The sequence below is a fragment of the Haliotis rubra genome, unplaced genomic scaffold (assembly GCF_003918875.1).
Source record: "Haliotis rubra isolate DU_JTF1 unplaced genomic scaffold, ASM391887v1 Scf432, whole genome shotgun sequence".
NCBI classification, from domain to species: domain Eukaryota; kingdom Metazoa; phylum Mollusca; class Gastropoda; order Lepetellida; family Haliotidae; genus Haliotis; species Haliotis rubra.
Window position 1 is genome coordinate 639157 of NW_025767116.1, and position 26949 is coordinate 666105.

Genomic DNA, 26949 nt, shown 5'->3' on the forward strand with positions numbered 1-26949 from the left:
CAGTAAACGCCAATGACCTACACTCCTTCTGGCCAAACGAGCAGTACACCTGTCGCACTCCTAATGGGACTACGCTACATTATTAACACTGTATTGCTTGGTGAGTCATACCTATCTTCACAGGACACAGCCACGCAATAGCATCATCGGTGGATCCGTCTATTTAGTGGAGCGACTATGCAGGATTTAAGGAGAAAGCACGAAACTGGGTCCATTTTATACTGATACAAACAAAACATTTTAGGCCATGCAGACACAACAATGATTTTTAGTGCAACAAATATTTATCAGTAGATACTATTTTGCCTTTTCTGACTGCAGTTGTAGCACTGGATCGTCCATCCATACTCAAAGGGCAGATTTTAACAACAAAAGCACTGGCTTTATAGCAGTGTCATTTAAACACAGAGTCAGTTAAACGCAGTGTCCATTTATGTCGAGTCTTGTATACTTATATATCAATACGATGATTCCCGGAACACAAACCAGAGCCTACGTAACTTCAGGAAAGTCTTCTCATACAGCCCAGGGTGTCTTGTAAAGGTTTATAATGTATGCAGTCCCGTAGAATTCTGAAACATCGGAAAAGTTAAGACATGGGTAGATTTCATAAGCGGCCAAGTAACAAAAAAATGTCTCTATTTTATATATATAAAATTACTACTTTACATATAAAATTAAATGTGTATATATACACATACATATATGTATATGTGTGTGTGTGTGTGTGTGTGTGTGTGTGTGTGTGTGTGTGTGTGTGTGTGTGTGTGTGTGTGTGTGTGTGTGTGTGTGAGTGAGTGAGTGATATTACTGAAATGGCTTTGTCGCATATATTTACATAAATGGCAAAGATTCATTTTGAAGATCTACCTGACCAATGTATTGTATACATGCGTTTGGTCTTCTTTCAAATATTTCAACGTTGAGGAATATGAGACACTATCTCGTGTTAAAATCATCTCAACCCAGACTAATACGTAAGTAAGGCTCATGTAACATTTCAGCATTTTTACCAGTCAATTGTTGTGCCATGAGCTGAATATACAGAGACTACATACAGTCATGTTTATTCAGCAACAAGGCTTCGGCTCACTGAACGTTACTCTCATTATGTCCCAGTCCAAAGGGGAAATCATATATAAATGAAAAATAATGTAAGTAAATAACTACTTAACTCTAACATGCTAAACACAAACCCAGAAGTTTGTATTCACACACATCTTATTTAAATTTAATCGAAAGTGAACTACTCAAATTTGGTAAGAATCACCACTTTCTAAGGTGCTACGCGTAAGTTGTGGCAAAAGCCAAAGATAATATTGCGTGTAGACATATTTGATAATCAAATGTTTGTTGTCATTTGTCACGCGATCCCATCAAACCACTTGCGACCAATAATCAAATCACTAATTTAAACTGATCGGAAGTATTACATTCACAAACATAAAATTCAATGACCCCAAAACGGCTCTAACTCTCTTATGGCCATAAAAGAATCCAGTGTTTTACCAGGAACTTACTGCCGCTTCTACCGTCGCTTATAGATGCGACACACCTTGCAATCCTTCAACATAAAACCAGTGCCTAAATATTCTTAAGTATACTAGGCACATAAAGAAACTGTGCATACACAAATTTACAATCTAAATTTATCAAACCTGTGTAGACACATAAGGATTCAAACTCAGAGATTAGTGACATGTATCCAACATGCATGCACGTGCCATGTTCCGTGACGTCAGTGGGTTTGTCTTTGAGATGTGCAATACGTTGTTGCACGTGCATTCCGGGAAAGAGAAACAGAGCAAATGAATGCCACACAATACTGTCACTTTGGAAAGCTCAACCCTGCCCTTGCGATCGTTCAAAACATTAAACGGCTATTGAAACGCATAGCATGCCAAGGCTCACGTCTGCACAACGTCACAAGGCCATTGGGATGGTCCGTGGGGGAATGTCTCAACGACAAGTGGCTGCCCATGTCCACTGCCACCGGAACACCATTTCTGCACTGGTGAGACGCTACCAGAACACAAATGACGTCATCGATCGGACATGTTCTGGACGTCCACGTGTAACAACGCCAAGACAGGACATATGGATCTTCGCCACAGGTTACAGACTGCAGTGATGACTGCCCGAACCATCCCAAGATTTCGCCGTGTCCACCCCAACACAGTTCGACAACGTTTATGTCATCACGGGATCAGAGCACGACGTCCCGCCATACGGCCTATCCTGACACAACGTCATCGACAAGCTCGCCGAATGTGGTGCCGAAATCATGTCCGCAGACCCTTGTTTTGGTGGAGAATTGTTGTTTTTACAGATGTGTGCAGGTTTAACATTTCCCATAGTGATGGACAGTCAACGTGCCTATAGACGCGTGGGAGAACGTTATGCACAGGCCTGTGTCTTTGAGAGGAATCGCTTTGGTGGTGGTTCCGTGATGATTTGGGGTGGAATAACAGCACGCCAAAGAACTCCTTTGGTGATTGTTCAGGGCAACTTAACTGGTGTGGGCTACAGGGATCAGATTCTTTGACCTGTGGCAATTCATTTTCTTCAACGTCATGGCCCTGGGTTAACATTCCAACAGGACAATGCCCGCCCTCATACGGCAAGGGTTGCTATGGATTCTTGCAACACCACAACGTTGACTTACTGCCTTGGCCTGCAAATTCACCGGATCTCTCCCCGATAGAGCACGTTTGGGTCGAGTTGGATCGACGTCTACGCCGTCTTCCTCATCCGCCAGATAACGTCCTTGACCTTGCAACAGAACTTGAGAGAATCTGGCGTGACATCCCACAAGCCTTCCTTGCACGTTTGATAGGCTCTATGCGTCGTCGATGCACTGCTGTTCTCAATGCCGATGGTGGACATACCCGTTATTGAGCTTGTGACATGGTCGTTTGACCCCTGTCCCGCTTGTGGACGTCATTGTGATTGACTTTTCAATTGAAATTCTCCCGACTTGTTATGGTCTCATGATCCCTCCATTAAAGTGTATATGTACTTTTGACATTGTTATTGTACTTATCAACTGAGATAATATTTTGACAATACACAGTTTCTTTATGTGGCTAGTACCTTCAGGTTATACGAGCAACGTACAATACGCCTGTCGTACTGAATATGTGACCAAGCTCATCTAAAAGTTTTAGACTCTAGGCGGTATGCCTCATTATGTGTTGTCGAAGCTTTATGACACCATGGTGTTCTCGGTTATAAGTTATAGCGCGACAATATGGGAAACAGCAGAATACTCATGAATCAACGCAGTTCATCAAAGAGCAATTAGGTTTTCCTTGGTCTAAGGAAATATGCACTCAACGCAGCTATAAACGGAAAGATGGGATGGCTGCCGCCAAAAGTGAAGAATTGGACATCTGTGCTAAGACACTGGACAAGATGCGTCAGTACCACAAGCAGAGGATTGAATAAGAGGATATTTTTACTAGCGAACAAAAGCAAAAAGAAAACTTGGAATTTTAGTCAGAACACATCTTGTAACCCTTGGATTCGAACACCGAACTACCTGGAAAAGAAGCTATTCATAACGAACGTGCACGAAGCAATGCATACGCTATACAAGTAAGGATGGAAAGAGAAGATAAATGACGAAGAAGGATGACGAGTAGGAAACAAGTTTAGAAACTATACACTTTTGAAAACAAACTATGAAACTGAACAGTATGTTAAGTGTCCGATCCCGACACGTCACAGAAATGCTATAGCATATATTCATATTATGTGCAGTGGTCCCAATAAGAGTTGAAACGGGAAGATATGAAATTATACCGCACAACTAGAAATTTTGTTTTAGTCCAGGATGAAATCCATGTTTTATGTCTATGTCCAGCTATTACCAGTATCAGAAAAGATCTGATACAAAAATGTTTTCTGAACAACACTCATTGTAAAGATTTAGCATACCATGAAAGTCTTTCATATATTTTTACTCCCCCCCCCCCAACCCCCCTGTAGTTTTTAGCGTTGCCAAAACCTGCCATGATAGTTTAGTTAAAAGACGCGAAACTGTATATGGCTAATTGACATAACTATACTTAACGTCATTGAAAACGCACCAGTCTAAAATTGTCCATATTTTCATCAAGATGGATTTCAGCATGACAATCATTAATGAATATAACTAACATGAAGTCGAAGGGCATGTCCAGTTGAAAAAAATGCTTTAGAAACAAATTCCTGTCCACAGTATGACTCATTCCAAAATGCATCAACATTCAACAACGCCATGCAAAAAGCGCGAATATCATTCTGAAATCATACTGTCTGTGACATTAAAAGCAGGTGTATGTGAACCGATACTCATTGCTTCACTAACAATTGTGAAACGAGGACAGAGATGCCGTGGTTAACACCTCACGAAAGAGAAGGTGCACTAGGCTTGATTCAGGTTGGCACAAGCAGCAGGGATATTGCTCGACAACTTGGACTTGGCCACTCCACCATCGTTAGGCTTCATAGACGACATCAGTAGATAGGCAGCACCCGTAACCTTCAATAACCTTGGCAACAACGTGTTACGACGCTCTATCGCCATATTGACCTTGTCTATATCAGTGATCGAACACTGCCGACTGCCAGGACTGCTGCACTAGTTCAAGGTTGACGTGGGGGTCATCAGCGCTGACTCCATGCGACGCCGTCTACACGCTACAGGGCTCTATGCTAGACGTTCTTACAGACCAATTCTGACTGACAGACACCGTAATGAGCGTATACAATGGGCTAGCATGCATTTTCAGTAAAGGTTACAACAATGGCATGGTGTGGTAGTCACTGACGAGTCACGTCTTCATCTACGTAATGCTGACTGCCAATTACGTGTTTGGCGTAGACGTGGTGAACGTTATGCTGATAAGTGTTTGGTCCAGACAGACCTTTGGGTGATGGGAGTGTCATGGTCTGGGGTGGAATAAATTACAATCACAGGACTGCCTTCATGTCTGTCAAGGGAGAGTTAATGCCCGTTATTACCGTGAGCAGATTCTTCAGAATCACATCGTATCTGTCTTCAATCACCACCAATATGTCCATACATTTACACAGGACAATGCACGGGCACATAAAACAAGACTTTCCATGCAGTATCTGGCCCAGCAACACATCCAGGTTATTCATTGGCCAGCACAGTCGCCACATGTATCCTCCATGGAGCACTTGTGGGACGAAATTGGTCAAAGTCATTCGCGGCGACAACAGATGCGAAACATCCGGGAGCTTGAGGCTGCACTACTGCCGAAGTGGAATGACATCATCAAGAACTCTATTCGGACGCTTATTGACTCAATGAGGAGAAGTTTAATTGCATGTGTCAATGAAAATGGCGGTCACACGCGATATTGACTTTTCGATTTGACCCCACGTGTGTTTGATCCTTTCTGACTGTGGAACATTTCAATGAATGAGCATCTTTTCTGTGTTGTTGATTTTGTCAGTCGTCCATCTGTTATTATCCACTTAAAAAATATCAATTCCTTACACGTGCTTTTAATAATCTAAACTTTCATAAGTGGTGCGTTTTCAATGATGTTCAGTATATTTTGTATTGCTGTATTTTGTAAACATATAATTTAAATATATGTTATTTTATTTTTATACTTGTATTTGAGTAGCCTACTTCTATGTTTACGATGTCTCTCATAAGTCGCCGTGCGACTGGTGGTAGCATATTGTATTATTACTGTATATGTATATGAAGTCTAGTATTTTTTATGTGCAACGAGTGAGACTTTAATAAACCTGTCTTTCTGTCTACATTTTACACGATGATGCTTGGAGAGTCATGCCTATCGCCACTGGATGCAACCACGCAATAACATCATCAGTTCACCGGTCTATTTAGTAGAGCAGCCATGCAGGGAAAATGTGCATTTATTGACAAAGCACGAAACTCGGCCCATTCCAGACTAATACAAAGAAAACATTTTAGGCAATGCAGACAGAACGATGATTTTCATTTTGCGTATGCACTAGCTATTTGTCATGTTATATTTTGCCTTTTCTGACGTCTTTGGAACGTCCATATATCCACAAAGAGATCATTTTAACCATTTAATCGTTGGCTAAATATCAGTGTCATTTAAACACAGTTGTCTACATTTAATGATATATGCTAGCTAGTGTTAACCCATTTTGTGATAATCTAGTCATTTTACTGTCCTTCGTTGACAGGGTTTATAAATTATGTGTATTTATCATGAATATATAATTTCTTTTAGTCACGATATAGCTGAAATATTGCCGATAGACTTTAAATCTTAACTCACTCACTCATTTAAACACAGAATCAAATAAACTCAGTGTCCATTTATGTAAAGTCTTGTCCAGTCAATACGATGATTCGTGGAACACAAACAAAACGGCTAGAGCCAACTGACTTCTGGAAAGTCTTCCAATGTAGTCGAGTCTGTCTTGTAAAGGCTGATATCTAGGGTCCATGCAGGGAGCAAATCTACTGTAAATCACTTGTTGGCAATATATAGCCTGTTTTTATATTGTATTGTCTTCTGTAGTTAAACTATTATAGAGTTACATACTACTTTTACATTCATATCTGTGATTTTCTAGTTGGTTTTACTGTCCTTCGCTGACAGCTTTTTTTAAAAAAAAAATACCTATGTATTCAAGCATTTTTACTTGTTTTTAGTCACGATATGGCTGAAATATTGCCGCTGTGACGTTAAATATTAACTCACCCATTCACTTTAATTCACGATATGGCTGAAATATTGCCGCTGTGACTTTATATCTTAACTCACTCAGTGTAAAGGCTGATAACCGGTTCCTCAAAAGACATCACAACTTCAGCGAATACATTTTCTGAAACGGCGTATAAAAAATATATAAAGAAGTTGTTATCCATAAAACATGTCATGTATTCAACTTCCAAATGCCTTTCAAGAGCCTCCAGCCTTTGGTGTTAATGTTTCACCACTCTTGAGGTAAACGCGAGCATGCTCTTTCTATCAAGATTCCCCGTCATGGCAGAGTCGGAACTGTACAATCGACTTTGCCTTTAGCGAGATTTCTTGTGGAAGGGGATCTGATAATTGTGGTAGCCTGTTTAAAGATATATTATTCATTGTACAATGTGGATTAGTTTTCTGTATTTAAAAACAGAAGATAAAATTTACATTCGTGTATGTTCTTGCCAGTTCTGGTACATGGCTTTGTCAATACAGCTTTGTCGAATTCAGTCAAGAGTATTCAGTCGGATCCAGTCCGCCGACAAAAACGTCCCTTGAAGCAATATATTCATATTATTAACATTCGTTCCACAGGTGGATACCAAATACATATATAGTATATTCCTAATGGGAATCCCGTCCCGCATAGATAACCAACAGTGTAATTTAACGTTACGGTTTTGATGAGTGAACACGAAATCAACTTTTGATACAGCGTGTAAATTTGCAAGGTCTGACACCTGTTTTTTTCGTTCAGCCATTTTAATGAAGTAATGCCGAATGGAACAGTGGGAACACCATTTTTGTGATACTGATATTCAGTTAATTTGTATTCTTACCTGAAGAGTTTGCTGAACAATAATTCCTGTTATAATAGATATGTTACGTGAAAAATGGCGTCATCAACTGGACTATGTCGTCACCCTTCTTGGATTTGGAATCGGCTCGGGATCATTCGTGAAATTCCCCTACCTGTGCATGAGGAATGGAGGAGGTATGTTTGTTTGTTTCTTGATATATGACAGCGATCTGTAAACACTCGAGTAATTGGGTCCCCAGCATGGTGTCTACCTTCAGTTGTTAGCAATCTATAGCCTGTTTCTATATTGTATTGTGATCTGTAGATAAAAGATTTTAGGTTTTCATATATTATATACTTTTATATCTATATGTGATCCTCTAGTTGTTTTGACTGTCCTTCATTGACAGGGTGTTATAATTCGACGTTATTTACTATGAATTTATAACCTATTCTAGTCCCGATATGGCTTAAAATCTATCGATGTGACTTAAAATCTTAGCTCACTCACTCACTCAAGTAATTGGGATAGAGTGACACAGTTTTCAAACAAGCCTCTCACGAAATCTTTGGGTTGGTGAAGATCAGTTCTAACTCGGATCGTCACTGGGTCTGTCGAATATGTCTAAATACCATGAATTACCTAGTTATCACGTGTGGTATCCTTTGCATGTTTTCTTCTTTCAAGGAGCATTCTTGATACCGTTCATCCTGTTTACATTCATGGGTACTGTACCTGTGGTGTTTCTGGAGATGGTGATTGGACAGTTTTCTGAAAGGGGGCCGGTTGAAGTTTGGAATTTGTGCCCAGCATTTAAAGGTAGGACTGAGAGTGAGTGAATATGGTTTTACGCCGCTTTAAGCAATATTCCATCAATATCACCGCAGGGGAACCAGAAATGGGCTTCTCACTTTGTACCCATGTGGGGAATCGAACCCTGGCGGACGCTATAACCACAAGGCTACCCCACCGCCCCGTAAAGGTAGGAAGACGCATTGATACACACGCATCATATGAAGGTAAGTGAGTTAATATTTTATCGGATAGTTGCGTCGGGAAGTGTGCATCAGAATTGTATTTTGACAGGTCGGTTGTTGTGACAAAAGGTTTTGCTGTGTGAAAAAGTAAGATTTTACGCCACTTTTAGAAATGTTCTAGCAATGTCACTGCAGAAACGGGCTCCACATATTGTACCTATGCCTTTCCAATCTCTAACACAGATCCAATGTGTCATATCCTTTAGTTCATGTCAATGGACGATACTTCTTGACGTAATCACTAATTATCTGTTTAATCGCCGTCCAATCTGTAACACATCTTGCCCTCTTGAAACAACATGAGGCGTAGTGGAGTACAAAGAATGGGTTTGTTTATGGGGCGGTGGGGTAGCCTAATGGTTAAAACTCGTTACGCTGAAGACCCGGGTTTGATTCTCCACATGGGTACAATGTGTTCAGCCCATTTCAGGTGTGATATTGCTGGAATATTGCTAAAATGCGACGTAAAAACCACACTCACTCTCTCTTATGAATATGATAAGAAGAGAAATTAATCCAACCAGATACGTTCAGTATTCTGGCTCATCGTCACCTTTTGTAACATTTGTCAGTTACCAATTCTATCTGCAAATATGATTTTGTTTGCCATACCGATCTCAAGATTCACTAATTCATTTCATTTTTACCATTATAAATAAACCCCTTAACCATATAACAAGGACACGTGCTGCGTAACATTGACATTAACTTGGCCAAGCCATGTATACAAATGTTTGAGTGAGTATTTATTTTACAATAAATAAAGACAAATTATAAACACCTCTCAGCGAAGGACAATGAAACAACTAGTGTATCACAGATTTCAAATTAAAACTAGTAATCAACACTAAAATATTTTAACTATAGATGACAATACAATAAAAAAACAGGCTATATATTGCCAACATCTGAAGTTAGATCACCATGCAAGGGACCATGGAGACTTACAGTACTCTTGCTTCCTGCATGGGCCCTAGCTAGATGTACACCATTACTTCAGCTGTTAAAAAATTGGATAAATCTGCCCATACATTAAAATAGTGAGTTTGGTTTTTACGCCGCTTTTAGCAATATTCCAGCAATATTCCAGCAATATCACGGCGGGGGACACCAGAAATGGGCTTCACACATTGTACCCATGTGGGGAATCGAACGCTTTAACCACTAAGCTACCCCGACGCCCCCATTAAAATAACATATATACAACGAATACAAATATACTGAACAACATTAGAAACGCATCACCCATATAATACGAAATATCCCCGTCAGACTGAAATATACCCATGATATCTGAGCATCGTCCGTGCATTTTAATGTTGTGCGTTTCTAATGTTGTTCAGTATAGTAGTAGGTTTAAATTTACTATGAATCTAATGGGACGTAAGTACCCTCTCAGGAGGACTACAAATGTTTGAAAAATCTTGAGGAGAGTGATCACAAACATTTTATTGTTGACTACACACCCTGTTTTATGTCTTGGTTCCTGGCACCCTTACAAGATACCGCCATCTTATGTTGATTGCCATGTTTCACCTTGTCATTTTCCTATACATTCATTCTGATTGCGCGATACCTCTTTTTCCCCTTAATTTACTATTTTCGGATATCACCACTACTTTGCATAGAGACATTTTGTCATTAGCAAATGTCGATAATGTGGTGTATATCTACAAAAGAATAAGGGATACCGATTCCAGTCTGAACAAAATATAATCAATAACAATGCAAGTGGAACATGTATATGCCCTCTCTGTGTATATGTTTTTATGATAACTTTATTGAGATTGTTTTCAAACACGGTATTCAGTGTTAGAATTGTTCTGGTCCTATCGGGTTGTCAACTCGGATCGGGTTGTCAGTTCGGTGACAAAAGTTGAAGGCGTTGATCGGTGGTCACAATATCGGTCACTAGATTACATTCATCAGAGTAAAGCGTAAAAATCATACCCTGTGCATTTAACTGATCGAGACACTCATAGAATTTCAACTTATTCTGCCAAACATATTGAGAATGTGGCATGCGTATTTCACATAATGTTACTTATGAGTGATGAGTGAGTTTAGTTTTACTCCACGGTTGGCAATATCTTATCAATATCACGACACCAAAAACTGGGCTTTGCGAATTATATGCATGTGGGGAATCGAACCCGGATTTTCGGTATGACGAGCGAACGCTTTAACCAACGCTTTAGCCAACGCCGCTTAGTATGCTTGAAATATAGATCTGTCTTAAAACTTTACCTCACAGGTGTGGGTGTGGGCACCGTCATAGGCACGTGGATCCACACAACGTACTACAACGTGATCTTCAGCTGGTTCATGTACTACTTCTACGTGTCCTTTTCAAGTCCCCTGCCTTGGGCCCACTGTGGCAATGACTGGAACACTCCTACCTGTATCTCCCAGTATGTTGATGTTAACAGAACAGGGTACAACATGACGGACAACGGTACCAGCTACACCGTGACAAGAGACATCAACAGTACAGCTGCTATAATGACAGCCGAGGAGGAGTTCTGGAGGTATGCTTAAGTTTTTCCCTTAGTCTGTGCTACAGCTTCTTTCTTGTGCTACATATTTCTAAAAATTAGAAACTTGGCATAGGACAAAATTGAATATTAGGAAATTATTTGACACAAACCAATCCATGTTGAATCCCAGCATGTTGGGGAATAGTTGCCGACGACAAAACGTTTGAAAAAAGAAACGTTTAACAAAAACGTAACGTTACACTCACGTCTGTCGTGAATCGCTAAAACGCACCCTACTTGAAATGCACGAGCATCATGAAATTGTGTATCACCCTGAGCTGAAGCCTATGACTGTAGGCTTTAAAAAGCCACATTAATGGTACTCCACGTGCATTGCTTTAAGCCACTATAGACGACAAGAGAATGAAAAGACTGACAGAAACTCAACGACACAACGTCATCGGCCGTTTACAAGGACGGACATCGCAGCATGATTTGGCAAGGCACTTCAGCGTGTCCGGACAGACCATCTCAAACCTATGGACCCGATACAAAAATACTGGGAGTGATAATGACAGACCCAGATCAGGTTGACCTGGAGTAACCACCGCCGCCCCGGGTTCACTACATCCGGTTGAGACATTTTCGTTCAAACACCACGGCCTCATCATCCACAACAATCCAAATCCCCGGACTGCTCCGAATCTCCGACAAGACAGTGCGCAAACTTTTTGTCAGAAGACCAGATCAACGTCACGTCGTTCCCTACATCAACGTGACCTTTGGAGCATGACAATGTTCGATCTCACGTTGCACGTGTTTGACAGGTCTTCCTCCAGCAAAACAATGTTCAGTTGTTACCTTGGCCTTCTCGATCAAGGGATTTATCCCCCATTATCCCCACATAACATCTATGTGATACTCTTGAGCGACGCTTGCGCCAGCGTAATCCGCCATATCAGACTCTACAAGAACTGCACACAGCACTTCAGCAAGTGTATCAAAACATTCCTCAAGACAGCATTCGGCATCTCCTTTCTTCTATGGGTCACCGCTGCCAAGCTGTTATCGATGCTCATGGTGGTCACACCAGATACTGACATTTTACTCTGACCAAGTGGCTTTGATAGCTCTATGTGGTTTTACCAAACACTTTCTGGATAATCATGTTTTGAAAATTTGTAAAGTGATGATTTACTGTAACTAAGTAATGATGTCACGTTTGAATCAGTTATATGCACTCAGTAAGTAACCTCCAAAATGACAGACTAAACTTAGGCAGTCCTGGATTTTTGTTTTCCATCGACTGTGTTTCTCCGACAACTGTCTCTCTCTCTCTCAGCAAGGTGATCTGCCTTCAGTTGTTAGCGAATTATTGCCGGCTGTAATTGTATTAGTTTTAGATTTTCATGGCATGATGCCAGTTTTACATCTATACAAACTTTGATATTCTAGCTATGTTTACTGTCCTTTGTCCGATGTATTTGCATATTGAGATCTTTGTGTCAGGAATGGATAACTTGTTTTAGTCACCATATGGCTGAAATACTGCCGATCTGACTAAAACTCCCTTCAATAATTCATATACTTTTGTTATATTGTTTGTATGTATAGATTTCAGGTTCTGGATGTAACAGATGGCTTAGAAACCATTGGAAGTATCAGATTGCCTCTAGCTGTTTGCTTGGCTTTCACCTGCTGCCTGATATTCCTGTGTGTGTTCCGAGGAATTCGAGTAACTGGAAAGGTAACCTGAATATGGTATAAGTAATGGGCAGTAGTGTATCCCAGTTTTACAAAGTTTTGGCTCATGATCACTATACAGAACTTCCATGTTCAGTTCCCATCATTATTTCATTGGTGAAACAGTGAGAAGGTAATATCCTGTGTTCTTGCTGGATCTGTGCCAATGTGCGCACGCGCGCGCACACACACACGTCTTATTGAAACACTTCACTTGTTATGGCTTAAGATCCAGAACGTAATGTTTCTCAAGACATAGCTAGTGACAATGATCTTTACTTTGCGATAGTTGTGAGAATAATATGTTGTTGGAAATTTCATTGAATCTTATTGACTTAATGGCCACGGCCTAAGTATGTTGCTAAATCAGCCGTATTTTCCAGTGACGTGATTGCCATTTGTCAATTCCACTGTCACGTGTACGGATGATTAATTTTAATACCCTCCTCGTGTTTTTCCCGACAGCTTGTGTACGTGACGGTGACCATACCCTGCATCCTCGTAATCATCTTCCTCATCCGAGGATGTCTGTTGCCAGGGTCAGCAGATGGAATATATTTCTATATTTTCCCAAACTTTGAAGCCCTATCAAGGCCTCAGGTAAGACACATCAAAAACATGATCTTGTTGATGACATGGGACTTGGCTGAGTAGTCATAGTTTAATTTATGGAGTGACATGTTTAATTGAAATGGTACACACATTATTCAACAACACTCTCTGCGAGGTAATTTCAATGGGAAGGAAGTCTTATGAATGGAAATCTCACAGCCTCATGCTAGGCGTAAAATGAGGTAACTAACTGATTCAAGGTGTGTTCCTAACACAGGGTAGAGGGGATTTTACGCCATTTCGGTTATATGTTTCTGTGCAACGAAGGCGAAGAACTCTTATTGGACTTTAGATATCATTTGAAAACTTACCGCAGGTATTGGAGTTTGCATAGCGGAGGTGGTACTGTTCACTGCTCGCATGAGACAACGTGAGCATTTTGACATAATTTGGTGTCACGGGTGTACCCCCACGGTTGTTTAAAGTTATAAGAAATATATAGAATGAAGAAAATTCGTCAGTGGAAAACTTCATAAATGAGGATAATAAAGGGTACGTGGGGATACTGATACTGATCGACGCATTACCTCAGAATGAGTGAGTTAGTTTAGGTTCACTCCGTTTGTAGCAAAATCACAGCGGTGAAGTATTACAAGAGAAGACACGCTGATCTTTGCAGTTTTTGGCTCATGTGAAATCTGGAAACCGAAACTGTTCGTGTTGGAAATTGGTGCATTCGTTTCCGAGCTCGCGATATCATGGAAACTTGAATATCAATGAATATGGAGTCCATCAAACTGGAGCGGTGGGGTACCCTAGTGGTTAAAACGTTCGCTCGTCGCACGGAAGGCCCGGGTTCGATTCCCCACATTGGTACAATGTGTGAAGCCCATTTCTGGTGTCCTTGATATTGCTGGAACAATGTCTTAAGCGGCGTAAAACCATGCTCACTCACTCATGACAATAAAACAGACAAAAACTCAATTCGCCTTTCTTTCTCAACCTGAATAGTGAAACTTCCATTTTGTTATTTGCTCTTAATATTATTGTAGTTGACTCAACAATACGATGGTAAATGAACATTCCAGACACGAGGACATGGCACTCGTGAGCGCAGATAAGAGTGTCTGGTTTAATTATTCCATCAATATTGCCTTAAACACATGAACTCGTTATTGTCAATATTGTGACTGTGTACAACATGGCAGCGATACAGTGTAAGTGAAGACGCGTATCTAAAACAGCACTGGAACGTATGTTACTCTTAACCGACTACTTACTGTCTATTAATCACACCTTACCCTCTAGTGCGTTCACGTGTGTCAGTGGAAAGATTACACACATTGATAAAATTGGACAATTAGGAAAATGAACAGTACTCATTCCTGGACATTTCGTGAACAGGTGTATCGTCAAAGCAGGCGTAGTGTCACTTCAGAATATTTCATATCCTTGAAGATCGGGACTAGAATTGGTTTTCCAGCAACTCTTGTCATACAAGACGACTAACAGGATCGGGTACTTTAACAAACGAAAAAGAAGTGTGTCCAGGGACACGGGATGCCCCTTGGTTGAAATAACTCATCGCCCAATTACTGACATTCATAAGACATAAAAGCTGGAAAGATCAATAATTGAACAAAATTCACGAACAAGTTCAATAAACATCTATGCAACTATGAGATGCACACCTTTCGAGTCCCAATGAAACACATGTATAAGCTTAATCAATTCTGTTGAGCAGTTTTTGTGGAGAAGTGGATAGACTTAATTCCTTATTTCACTATCATCAGAGAGAAATTCAACAAAATTTATCTAAGTTCAAATGACTCTAAACATACACAAAACTATAAAATACAAAAACAAAATATGAGATGCACACCTTTAGAGTCTCTATAAAAGACATATGTAAGCTAAATGAGTTTTGTGTAGTGGTTTTTGAGGAGAAGTGGATAAAGTACACCCCCTGTTGTATGGGACGAACAGGATGAATAGAACCAAATTCAACTAAGTTCAAACATCTGTAGAAGTGACAAAATTAAGAAATTGGATGAACAAGGTATGAGATGTACACCTTTAGAGTCCCAATGAAACACACGTAGAAGCTCAATCAATTCTGCTGAGCAGCTTTTGTGGAGAAGTGGATAGACTTCACCCCCTACAACACTATATTCAGAGAGAAATTCAACAAAATTTATGTAAGTTCAAACGGCATTAAAATTGGAAAAATAAATAAAATACAAAATCAAAATATGAGATGCACGCCTTTAGAGTCCCTATAAAGCACATGTGTAATCTAAATGAATTCCATAAAGTAGTTTTTGAGGAGAAGTGGATAACGTACACCCCTGTTGGATGGAACGAACACTGGCTGAATAGAACAAAATTCAACTAAGTTCAAACATCTGTAAAAGTGACAAAATTAAGAAATTGCATAAAAAATTATGAAATGCACACCTTTAGAGTCCCTACAAAAGACATGTAGAAGTTCATTCAATTCTGTTGAGCAGTTTTTGTGGAGAAGTGGATAGACTTCATCCCCTATTACACTATCATCATAGAGAAATTCAGCAAAATGTACCTAAGTTCAAATGTCTCTAAACTTACAAAAAAACAATAAAATAAAAAAAACAAAATATGAGATGCACACCATTAGAGTCCCAAGAAAGCCCATGTATCAGTTCATTGAATTCCACATAGCGGTTATGGTGGAGAAGTGGATAGAAAACATTCCCTGTTTCGGACGGACGGACGCCGAGGGTAACCCTATATGCCATATATGGCGGGGGCATAAAATAATCCAATTTTATCATAATAAAGTTTCTCTGCAGGTATGGATCGAGGGTTGTAACTTCGCTCTTTACTCGCTTGGTCTCGGCATGGGATCAATCGTGACTTTGTCCAGCCACAGTAACTTTAGGAACAACTGTTTCAGGTGAGCGTGCTAAATATTGTTTGATGACCTCATGAGAAGGAGTTTCATGAGTGATCTGATTTATCCAACTGACACACACTATTAATTATGTGTTTGTCTGTCAAATATGTCTTAAAATATCTGAATTATCTCTGTTAGAAGTCTGTGTTAAAGGACCAAATATTTCAAAAGTGAGGTGGGAAACAAAAGCATAATATCGTTTGAAATTTGCTAGACATATACATATGGCAACCCTTTGTGATTCCGTAATGCTCGTGGTCAGTGGGGTCTTGTAGCTGCAATGTTCAGTAACAAATATTATTGTGCAGCTGTGTTTGTGGTGGTCGCACGGTACAAGTTTCTGGATCAAAATTAACGCAGTCAGCATACTAGGTATAGATCGGTCTCCTATGACATGTGGGGCGGTGGGGTAGTCTTGTGGTTTAAGAGTTTTCTCGTCACATCCAAGGTGAGGTGGGGTGATATGGGGTTTAACGTCGTGCTTGAGAATATTTCGCTCATATGACGACGTCGTCACACCCAAGACCCGGCTTCGATTGCGTAAGTGGGTACAATGTATACAGGATACTGTGCTGGGATTATTGTTGCTGGATTATTGGCAACTTGGACTTGATATCATATCAAAACTCCTTGGTTCTTATAGGGTGATTATTCGATAGCAGCGACGATTGTGTATTGATAATATATGTTGTTTAATTTTTCTTCCGAGTCCAGAGATGCTGTGGTTGTCTGCATTGGCGACATGCTGGTAACACTGCTCATTGGTTTTGCATTCTTTGCCATAATCGGCCATGTTTCCTACCAGAGAGGACTGCCTGTTGAAGAATTTGAATCTTCAGGTAAACAAAACTACAATGCGGATCTGTGATATTCGGGGGAAGTGGGCGGTGGTATAGCCTTGTGGTTAAAGCGTTCGCTCATCACGCCCAAGGCCCGTGTTTGAGTATCCACATGTGTACAATGTGTGAAGCCCAGTTCTGGTGTCCGGTGCTGTGATATTGCTGGAATAGTGCTAAAACCGGCGTAAAACTCAACCACTCACTCAATATACGTGAAATATATTGTGTCGAAATAAATTGTTGATAATGACATTTTCAAATATATATTAGTATTATGGTAAGAGCCAGTGAAAAGGTGTATTTGAGTCCTATAATTTGTATCTTGGAATCCTATTCACGCAAAACATGATAGTGTGATCTTAGGCCGATTACACTTGTTAAATTTACGTATGCTATGGTAACATCTACAGGTTGTTATACTTTAAGATGATCTTCATAAAATTCTGTGATATAAATAATTTCATTGGTTCAAACGAAAATGACAATAATTGCATGATGGCTTGAAAACGTATGAGAGGTCTATTCCAAAGAATTTTGTAATCGTCATTTTCCATGACGCCCTCTTCATGTTCAGTTCATATCATGGGTGGACATCTGAGTCGAAACCACAAGCACGGTAAAGACTTAGTAAAGGGATCCCTTGGCACGATGGTTGACAGTTTCTAATTTCATAATTTCATATTTTCATGTTGATGTAGTATCACACTTTGACGGTTTCGAGTGGGTATTGACTGAACCTAAACAGCCTTCTGTTTCCATTTTCAGTCCAGCGAACTTCATACAAATGAAAAGGTCTGCAGGGTCTGCTCATTGACGTTATTAGGTCTTCAGACGAAAGTCTGGAAGACCTACTGTTATTATCCGAATATTCTTCTTCTTCTTATTATTATTATTTGTACAAATTTTGTGACAGCTCTCCTGACCTAACCACTGAGTCGATTTTCGTGAAACTTTCAGGGATGATAGCCTGTGTGCTGAAATTGATACATAGTCGAAACAATCCTGACTTCCGGCTTCTGGTAAGGGCAGACAACCCCAAATGTCAAAATCTTTACACCTCAATATCTCATAAACTACAAGAGATAAGTTGACCAAATTTTCACTCAATGTAGACAACACCATTCCCCGTCGATTCAACACATATCCGTCGATTCAAGTTGGCCGGCACGTCAAATTTTGCGCTATTAAGAAAAAACTGATTTGTTTTTGCCGATTTTCAAGTTTTGACGGTGCCTGTGTTTGAAAATTTTCTTCTCCAGAACGGCATATAGTACAATCGTGTTCGATATATCATTCTAAAGCCCACACTCCGGACTACTTTAACCCTTCAAGGCATATCGATATCTTGAATAGTGTAAGAGTTATCGCCCTTGGAATTTGGTCAATTTTTCTAAGACGCATTTTCATAGGGTTAAAAAAAGGTCACAACTCTGCGAAAAATCAATGGATTCCATTTTCCTAAGTACAAACCGGTAGGTAATTGAATGGGAAACATTTCTGCTTCACATCATGGTTATGTAAAAATCAATATATTTACGTCACCATTACGACACAAACACAACCTTCGCGATTTGTCATATTTCCGCATCTTTTTGACGGTGCCTGTGTTTAACAATCTTCTTCTCCTGAACGGCAAATAGTACAATAGTGTTCTATATATCGTTTTAAAGCCCACACTCCGGACTACTTAGTTTGCTCAAGGCATGTCGATATCTTGAATAGTGTCGGAGGTATTGCCCTTGGAAAGTTGGTCAATTTTGGCAGAACGCATTTTGATAGGGTTCACAATGGATATCAATTTTCAAGGTACCAAACTGTAGATAATGAAATGGGGGGCATCTTTGCTTCACATTATTATTATGTAAAAGTCGATAATTACGCCACAATTACGCCACAAACGAAAGAAATTAGGATTTCGCATTTTGTCAGTTGTGAGATAGCTGGAGGAAGTGTCGTAAAATCTAGCAACACTGCCCACGTCCTGGTTTTCCAGTGCCCACAGAAATAGTTCCCTCTTTAATATGCCGTAGCTCCGTTGTTCTTAGGTCTACATTCAAAAGAATTATTTTTCTTGAATTGCCAGTATGTGATCTCTCCAGTAGTTTGTTTACCAGCCTCACTGTGAGAAGAATACACTTGACATTTGACCACAACAAAGTCTGCAATATTTACCAGTAATCTCTCTTATAGTATATGCGTCCTATAAAGAGACTACCACTGCAAAGCGTGGTCCACGTGCAGATATGGGAGACGATGTGAATTTCAACGACAGATGTAATTGACAATGACAAGGAGCTGTCAAATCTGAGCTGGAACGTCATCCAATGCCCAAAGAAATAGTTTCCCTTGAATTGGCCTTTACGTTACATCGGCATTATCCTAGCCATACAGCGTCGAGAACAAGTTTGCATTTATAAACATTGTAAGTACAGAGACAGATATGAGTTTTATTTCAGATTTTGAATGTGTGTTTAACAAATGCACTATATACACACATAAATCTATGGTTGTTTCACAAGTGCAGTATATGCACATCACAACGATTCCAGAACACTAATCGTTTGGACCGTAGACCCAAGGACAGTGGAGCTAGGGCCTGTTAAAGAGAGAACTATATCTCCTGTGGGAACTACTTAAAAGTACATGACCCCCGCGACCCCGGCTGCATTTCACCGATCTGCGCTCGTGTCCAAAAAACGTGTTCTGCCTGCGTTTTGGACGCTTTCTACGTACACTTCAAACACCCGTAACTCCGAGAGTTAAAATGGACGCTCCAGTTGGCGTCCAAAGAAACAGTACAAGTGAAGGCAGCCACGGGCAGGGTATTGGGAAGTCTGAAGACCGTCAGTATTGCCCAGGAGGCAATCCTAGTTGTGATTATTATTATGATTGCTATTTGATCAGCTAAACAGTTTCATAAGAACAGTAACAAAATACTTCATTTCAGGATTCAATCTTGCATTTATCATCTTCCCTCAAGTGTTGAATTACCTCCCCCTGCCGCAGTTGTGGTCTGCCTTGACGTTTCTGACGCTGCTCACCCTTGAACTTGACACTCTGGTAAAAACAGATTGCAGGAATAATTATACCTTAAATGTTAGCGTATGTATGTAGCGTATGAGCGGACATAACCGACAGTCGAGATTTAAGACGTCCCCTTTCTAAAGTGAAAGTTTTTCATAACATGAGCCGCCCCATAGCTGGAAAATGGCTGAGTGCGGCGTAAAGCAACAAACCGACCAACCAATCATAGCATGACTGTTTACATTTCCGGAAATATTGATGATTACTATACCATGAGTTACCATGTGATTCTTGTGGTTGTATGTATTAATGCTTCTGGATGCAATTAAAGCAATACTGAGTTAATTGTGCGTGTTTCAGATTCAGATTCAGATATCTGAAAGTTGTCCTGAAAGGTGTTGGTCACTTTCATAAGTGTTATAGGACTTGTGTACTTTTTTCAACTGGAATCTTCCCATCAGTTTTTTCTTTATTAACGTTCGGGAATCATCCATGATCCACCATGTTACGATGACTTACAGTTTCACTTCCTGGAATTTCAGCGCTTTGCGCATAGGAATGTCAACACCAGTCTTTAACAAATAAAAATGTTTCTCTGCGCCATAGGCTTCGCTGATATTTGTAGAAACAGTGTGAAACTGTGTTCAGTGTAATCTATTTTTGTTTTTATTGGTTTGAGTTTAACAAAATGGGCCTGTAGATTTTAAAGCCTGCAGGCGGCAGCAGGCCCCGATGGCCACCTGGCAAATTGAAGTATTGCAAACACTGACTTACTGTGTTTCAGGTTCCTCCGATTGAAAATGTAGTGGCAGCTTTAAGAGACCGGTTTCCACATTTATCGCAACGGCGTTGGCTTGTTATTGCTGTATTACTTACAACCAACTTCAGCTTTGGCCTCAACTACATTACACAGGTGACCGGAACCGTGAAGATTCGGGTTAGAATTGATCTTCAGTTACTCATGCTTGCCGTAAAAGGCGACTAACGGATCGGGTGGTCAGGCTCGCTGACTTGATTGACACATGTCATCGTATCCCAATTGCGTAGATCCATGCCCATGGTATTGATCACTGGATTGTCTAGTCCAGACTTGATTATGTACAGACCGCCACAATTTAGTTGGAATATTACTGAGTGTGGTGTAAAACTAAACTCACTCACTCACACAGGTGGCCGTCATTTTGCAACAGATCACGGATTCCTTTTCTGAGCCATGGCTTATATATTTAAATTAAAATGTTGTTTCTTGTGATATTTATGAGTGCCTTCAGTATTGTCTTACGCAGCTTTGAGCTATATATTCCAGCAATATGAACGTGGGGGACACCACAAATGGCCTTCACATTGTATCCGTTTTGGGAATCGAACCAGGAACTTCGGGGTCTTCAGTACTTTAACCATTAGGCTACCCCACCGCCCCTGATCTTTATTAACATGTGATGTAACTGTCGTTGGACGCTGTTGGAGGCTACGCTAATGTCTGATAGGTATTAACAAACATACTGCACCCTCCCACTGAGAGTGTTAATGTCTGATGTCCTATCTTCTATTATATTCATAGCTGTGATTCTCTAGTGTTTTTGCTGTCCATTTTTGACAGGTTTTAGATTGTCGAATTGTGTCTCTATATCTGTTGTTTTATCATTTAAAGTGTCAATATCCATTCCAATAACATCTTGTTCTTGTTTATTGGTGTAGATTGTTTCTCTAAGTTCAGTGATGTCTATTTTTATAGATTTTATGTCCCCTTTAATCGAACAAATATCTTTAGAAAGTCTATTTTCCGAGTCCTTTATCTGCCGGAGGATTACCCTCTGTACCTCGTCTAAATCGGTGGAAGGTCCCGGGTTTGTCTCGACATCTCCAGAGAGAAGAATAATGGGTGATCTGACACTATTCGCAGGGAGGGGTGGGGGTAGGAACAGACGAGTACGGTCGATACTGAACGGGGTTGTGTCATCCGTGACGTCACTGCTTGGACACAAATGTAAACAAACAGTTTCTGGATGGCAAAACTCACTCGGGTAGTCTCGTAGCTCGCACACTGTTCAACGTATCGAATCAGGGAGAATGATAGGATGAGATGCACAGACAAGAACACAAAACATGCGTTGAGTCGTTGCGGCATGTCAGAGCCAGCCGTGAACGGTGTATACCTGTCAACATGGCTGATGTGTCGGGTACCACTAGGGTGTGAAAAAGTCCCAATCCTTGCTCTGTAGAGCACTTTATCTATCATTTTTTCACATGAAACTCTTCACTGATCCCTTATGGATGTATACGATATAGTTTTAGATTCTGGTGATGTGTGGATTATGATTTACCCGATATTGTCCCTGACTGCTCTTTTTCCGTGACTCGTCTCTAGGGGCGCATAACTCTGACCGCCAATTTTCAAAGTATTAATATTAATTCACTCACTCCTATCTTCTAGGGCGGGATATATGTGCTGACTCTCGTGGACTGGTTTGCCTACTTCCCGTCCAATGTCCTCTTCTCTACCCTTGAGTGCGTTGTGGTTGGATGGTGCTACGGTAAATATATCTTAAAAGCCCTTGAATGCGTTGTAGTTAGATGGTGTTGCGGTAAATATTTCCTGTACTCCTAGAATGCGTTGTGGCTGGATGGTGCTACGGTAAACATATCCCGTACTCCTAGAATGTGTTGTGGCTGGTTGGTGCTATGGTAAATATCTCCTGTTCTCCAAGAATCCGATGTGGTTGGATGATGCTATGGTAAATATCTCCTATACTCCTTGAATGCGGTGTGGTTCGAAGGTGCTACGGTAAACATCTCCTGTTTTCTTGAATGCGTTGTGGTTGGATGGTGCTATGGTAAATATCTCCTGTTCTCCTTGAATGCATTGTGTTTGGAAGGTGCTACGGTAAATATGTTCCTGTTCTCCTTAAATGCGTTGTGGTTTAAAGGTACTAAGGTAAATATGTCCTACACTCATAGAATGCGTTGTGGTTCGATGGTGCTGCAGTAAATATCTCCCGTTCTCCTAGAATGCGTTTTGGTTGGTTGGTGATATGGTACATGTCTCCAACGCTATCATTGCATTGCATACAAGGCACGAGTTTAATTGTTTAGTAGTTTTCTGTCAGCCATTCGTGTCGTTTTCTCGTGTCAGAAACTAACCAAATAGCGTCGACCAGTGATGATCAGGGTTAGAATTGATTGTCAGCAACACATGCGTGTTGTAAGAGGCGACTAATGTGATAAGGTGGTCCGGCTGGCTGATGGTTGATGCTCGCCATTGTATCCTAAGTGTGTGGATCGATGCTCATGATGTTAATCACTAAATTGCCTCGTCCTCGTCCGTTTACAAACCATCGACATTTAGCTTGAATGCTAAATACAGGGTATTAAACAACAATCAAACAAAACTTGTCCCTCCAATATTTTGTATGCAGTACAAACCTCCATCTTGATTCACGTGGGGATGATGTTTCAATTCACAATGTTTAGAGTCCCATTTGTTCTTTTTCTCTGTGCAGGTTCAAAAACGAATTCACTGAAGAAAGATTTGTTGCATGTATGTGTTGTGTTCTGTTGCGTGGAGGTGTTTGCCGGTTTGTAATTTTACGCATGATCATTTGCATTTGAATTAATCAAACTTTTCCATTTAAGGTACTGCCAGACTACAAGATGATATCAAGCTCATGTGGGGGAAGGCTATTCCTCTGGCAATGGTGATATCCATCAAATTTGTGTGTCCGATCTTGTTGGTGGTAGGTCATTAACCATATGTGGTCTTACGTTAAAAATGCTGCCTTACGATATACCAGTCCCACATGTAGACCAAAATAGTTGACAAAATGTTTCAGGTATTTTTAGGATTTAACGTTATCGCTGACAAGACGCAGGGAATCCATTACAACGGATGGATTAGAGGCAGAAAACATAAGGCTGAAAAATATCATCAACCAAACATGATCTCTGATTTATCTGACTATGGGTTTGGTTTGGTTTTAGTATAAGTAAGGTTTGACGTCGTTTTAGCAATATTCCTGCAATATTAAGGCAGGGGACACCAGTAATGGGCTTCACACACTGTACCCATGTGGTGAATCGAATTGGTCTGGGTCGTGACTAGGCTACCCCAACGCCTGGAGTTTGGTTTGAGTGTCGATCTGAAACGAGTTTAAGTTGATTTACGTAGTGTTATGGCACGTCGTTGTGAGTAAATGAGTGTAGTTTTACGCCGCACTCAGCAATATTCCAGCTATATTGCGGCGGTCTGTAAATAATCGAGTCTGGACCAGACAATCCAGTGATCAACAGCATGAGCAGCGATCTGCACAATTCGGAACCGATGACATGTGTCAACCAAGTCAGCGAGCCTGACCACCCGATCCCGTTAGTCGCCTTTGGCGACAAGCATAGTCTCCTTTTATGACAAGAATGGGTTGCTGAAGACCTATTCTACCCCGGATCTTCACGGGTCGCACGTGGTTGTAACGTGGGAGACAAGACTGACTGATCACGAGATACTGATACCTGGAACCATGGGGTAAAAGGCTATTATAGTACAAGAAATAAAATATGCACGGAGAAAATTATGGACATAGCACTTCAAACACACGTTGAATTTAGTGACCCACTTAGCCACGTTATTTTTTTCTATCTTATCTTTAGCAAGCATATTTAGCCAACTCACAGAATTTGACTTGACATAATGATCGCGATGACTTTAGCGAGATGTAATGCCAAGAGTGACAAAATAGCTCTCACTGAGACCCTCTTGCAACAAAAGACATTTTGGCAATTCAGGTGACATTGAAAATGAAATTGAGACTGAACTTCTCTAGTTCGGGTAATCCTTGAAATAAAAACGTCACCAAATAGAAATGACTCTATAGCAATTTTACATTTTTATGTCAGTAAATAATCGAGTCTGAGTAGTATTGGAAATTCAGTGACAGACATTATGAGCATCGATATACTTGGATTACGACATTAAAAGTTGAATGATGAGCAGTTTCTCTCTCACCAAGGTCAGTTCACAGCCTTGCCTTATGTTCATGATTCGTTAATGCTTTTTTGTCCATGTTTAACATTTGGTCTGAATGTCAAACACTCAAAGATAAAACCTTTTCTAACGATATGATTCTCTACAACAGTGTGTGTTCTGTTACTCCCTGTATTCCTACCGACCTCCCAAGTATGGAGACTATGACTACCCTCCATGGGCAACAGGAATTGGATGGATGGTGTCTCTGGCTTCAATCCTGCCCTTCCCGGCTGTGTTTGTGTGGAGAGTATGGCGAACACCTGGACATACCGTCAAAGAGGTAGAGGCTAAAATAGATATGTTTTGAAATACATGAGTTATCTTGAATATTTAACTGTCCAACATGAACTGTATGTAATTGTATCCTCTGACGAGGCCTCAGATAGCACATTCAACAATTAAATGAAATCGTCACTTCAGTAATTGTTTGATCACAGAACTTGGTATGAATGACAAATCAAATAGTGGCACATATAAGGCCAGTAAGAGAACTAAAAAAGATATCTGCCAAAGACACGCATCAGTCATATAGCAATATGCCATCAGCCCCAGCATTTAGCGTCGACAATACACACAATGTCGTCGTCATCGAAGATTACTACTCGTTGCTACGACACAGACCTCTTACCTTTACCTTAGTCATACGTTGTCGTGTTTGTGCAAGTAAACGCTAACTGTCTTGTTCTTGCAAATGACCTTTCTTTGTATGTGTGGCAGTTCATCATCACTTTACACAGTGACTGAAATATTCTATGTAACATTTGGAATGGCTTATTGAAAGGCTTATCACGATATGGCTGAAACATTGCCGATGTAACGTTAGATATTAACTCTCATTGAAAGGTTATGGTGTCTTTTATTTCGGTAACATTGAATGTGTGCTGAACGACACCAATATAGTAACTGAGTGAGTTACAAGTTTACGTCACATCGGCAATCTTTCAGCCATATCGTGACGAGAACATATTTGACATTGAAATGGAATATATGTATATTGTAAAAACCTGTCGACGAAGGGCAGTAAAACAACTAGAACACCAATATAGTGATGCATATACATAAATAATAGAGCACAAGTATTGGTGGTACTCGATAAGGGCTGATGTCTTCTCCTATCGAGGAGTGTTACTCTATGACACCCCGAACTTATGTTTCAGAAATTCCTGACGTCTTTGAAACCACACAAGAACTGGCGTCAAGTATCTTGTAGCACACAGATGGACATGGGTCAGCCCATGGCCAATATGGAGGAGCCATCGTAAGAGGATCATTGTTACACACCCTGGGCTAGATTCCCAGGCAAAAACGGTTCTACTGTACAGTAATGTCTTAACGCAATGTTAAATAGCACCGCAGTTTGTGTATGTACCACGTAGTTCACATGATATAACTTTATATCCTGGTCTCTATGGAGGATTTGCTTGCCGCCTAATTAGTACGTTTGTGTCAACTTTCCTTTTACTTGTTATTGGTACAAATATTCCTTACTATATCTGAAGGTAAATACTTTTAGTATAGTTCATGTCCTTCTTGTACTTCACTACAGCGATTATATAGCTTATTAGTAATTAAGTGATACACAACTTCGCCACTTCGCCGGACATTGCCGGTTTTCGACCCTGACTGGTTTCTCCGACGTCCGCTCACACGATATATAAAACCCGGATGAGGCTACTCATGCCAGTACAGGTGACATCCCAAGTGGTTCGAGTCGTCACTGTCCACCTGATAATGCAGCCTGACGTCCAGATCTAGAAAGCAGAAAGAATGTGTTAGATGATATACATTCTTTCTGTTTTTTGGCTT

The 26949-nt window shown here is 40.4% G+C and overlaps 1 protein-coding gene across 1 annotated transcript; it reads left to right on the forward strand.

Annotated features, from left to right (window-relative positions):
* The first annotated feature begins 3360 nt into the window (after positions 1 to 3360).
* On the forward strand, positions 3361 to 26405 carry LOC124289096 (sodium- and chloride-dependent GABA transporter 1-like). Its single transcript, XM_046725699.1, has 12 exons — positions 3361 to 3418; positions 10811 to 11084; positions 12648 to 12780; positions 13242 to 13376; positions 16160 to 16263; positions 16978 to 17102; positions 20050 to 20162; positions 20911 to 21063; positions 22561 to 22660; positions 23760 to 23860; positions 25253 to 25390; positions 26301 to 26405. Exons 1-12 carry the CDS (start codon positions 3361 to 3363, stop codon positions 26403 to 26405), a joined length of 1539 nt encoding a protein of 512 aa, XP_046581655.1.
* Positions 26406 to 26949: the final 544 nt, after the last annotated feature.

Excerpts from the sequence above, each read along its gene's own strand:
- LOC124289096 (XM_046725699.1), top strand. The coding sequence starts at position 3,361 with ATGGCTGCCGCCAAAAGTGAAGAATTGGACATCTGTGCTAAGACACTG. Across the intron at positions 13,377-16,159 it reads AAGCCCTATCAAGGCCTCAG|GTATGGATCGAGGGTTGTAA; the intron begins GTAAGACACATC and ends GTTTCTCTGCAG. Across the intron at positions 25,391-26,300 it reads CGGCTGTGTTTGTGTGGAGA|AAATTCCTGACGTCTTTGAA; the intron begins GTATGGCGAACA and ends CTTATGTTTCAG.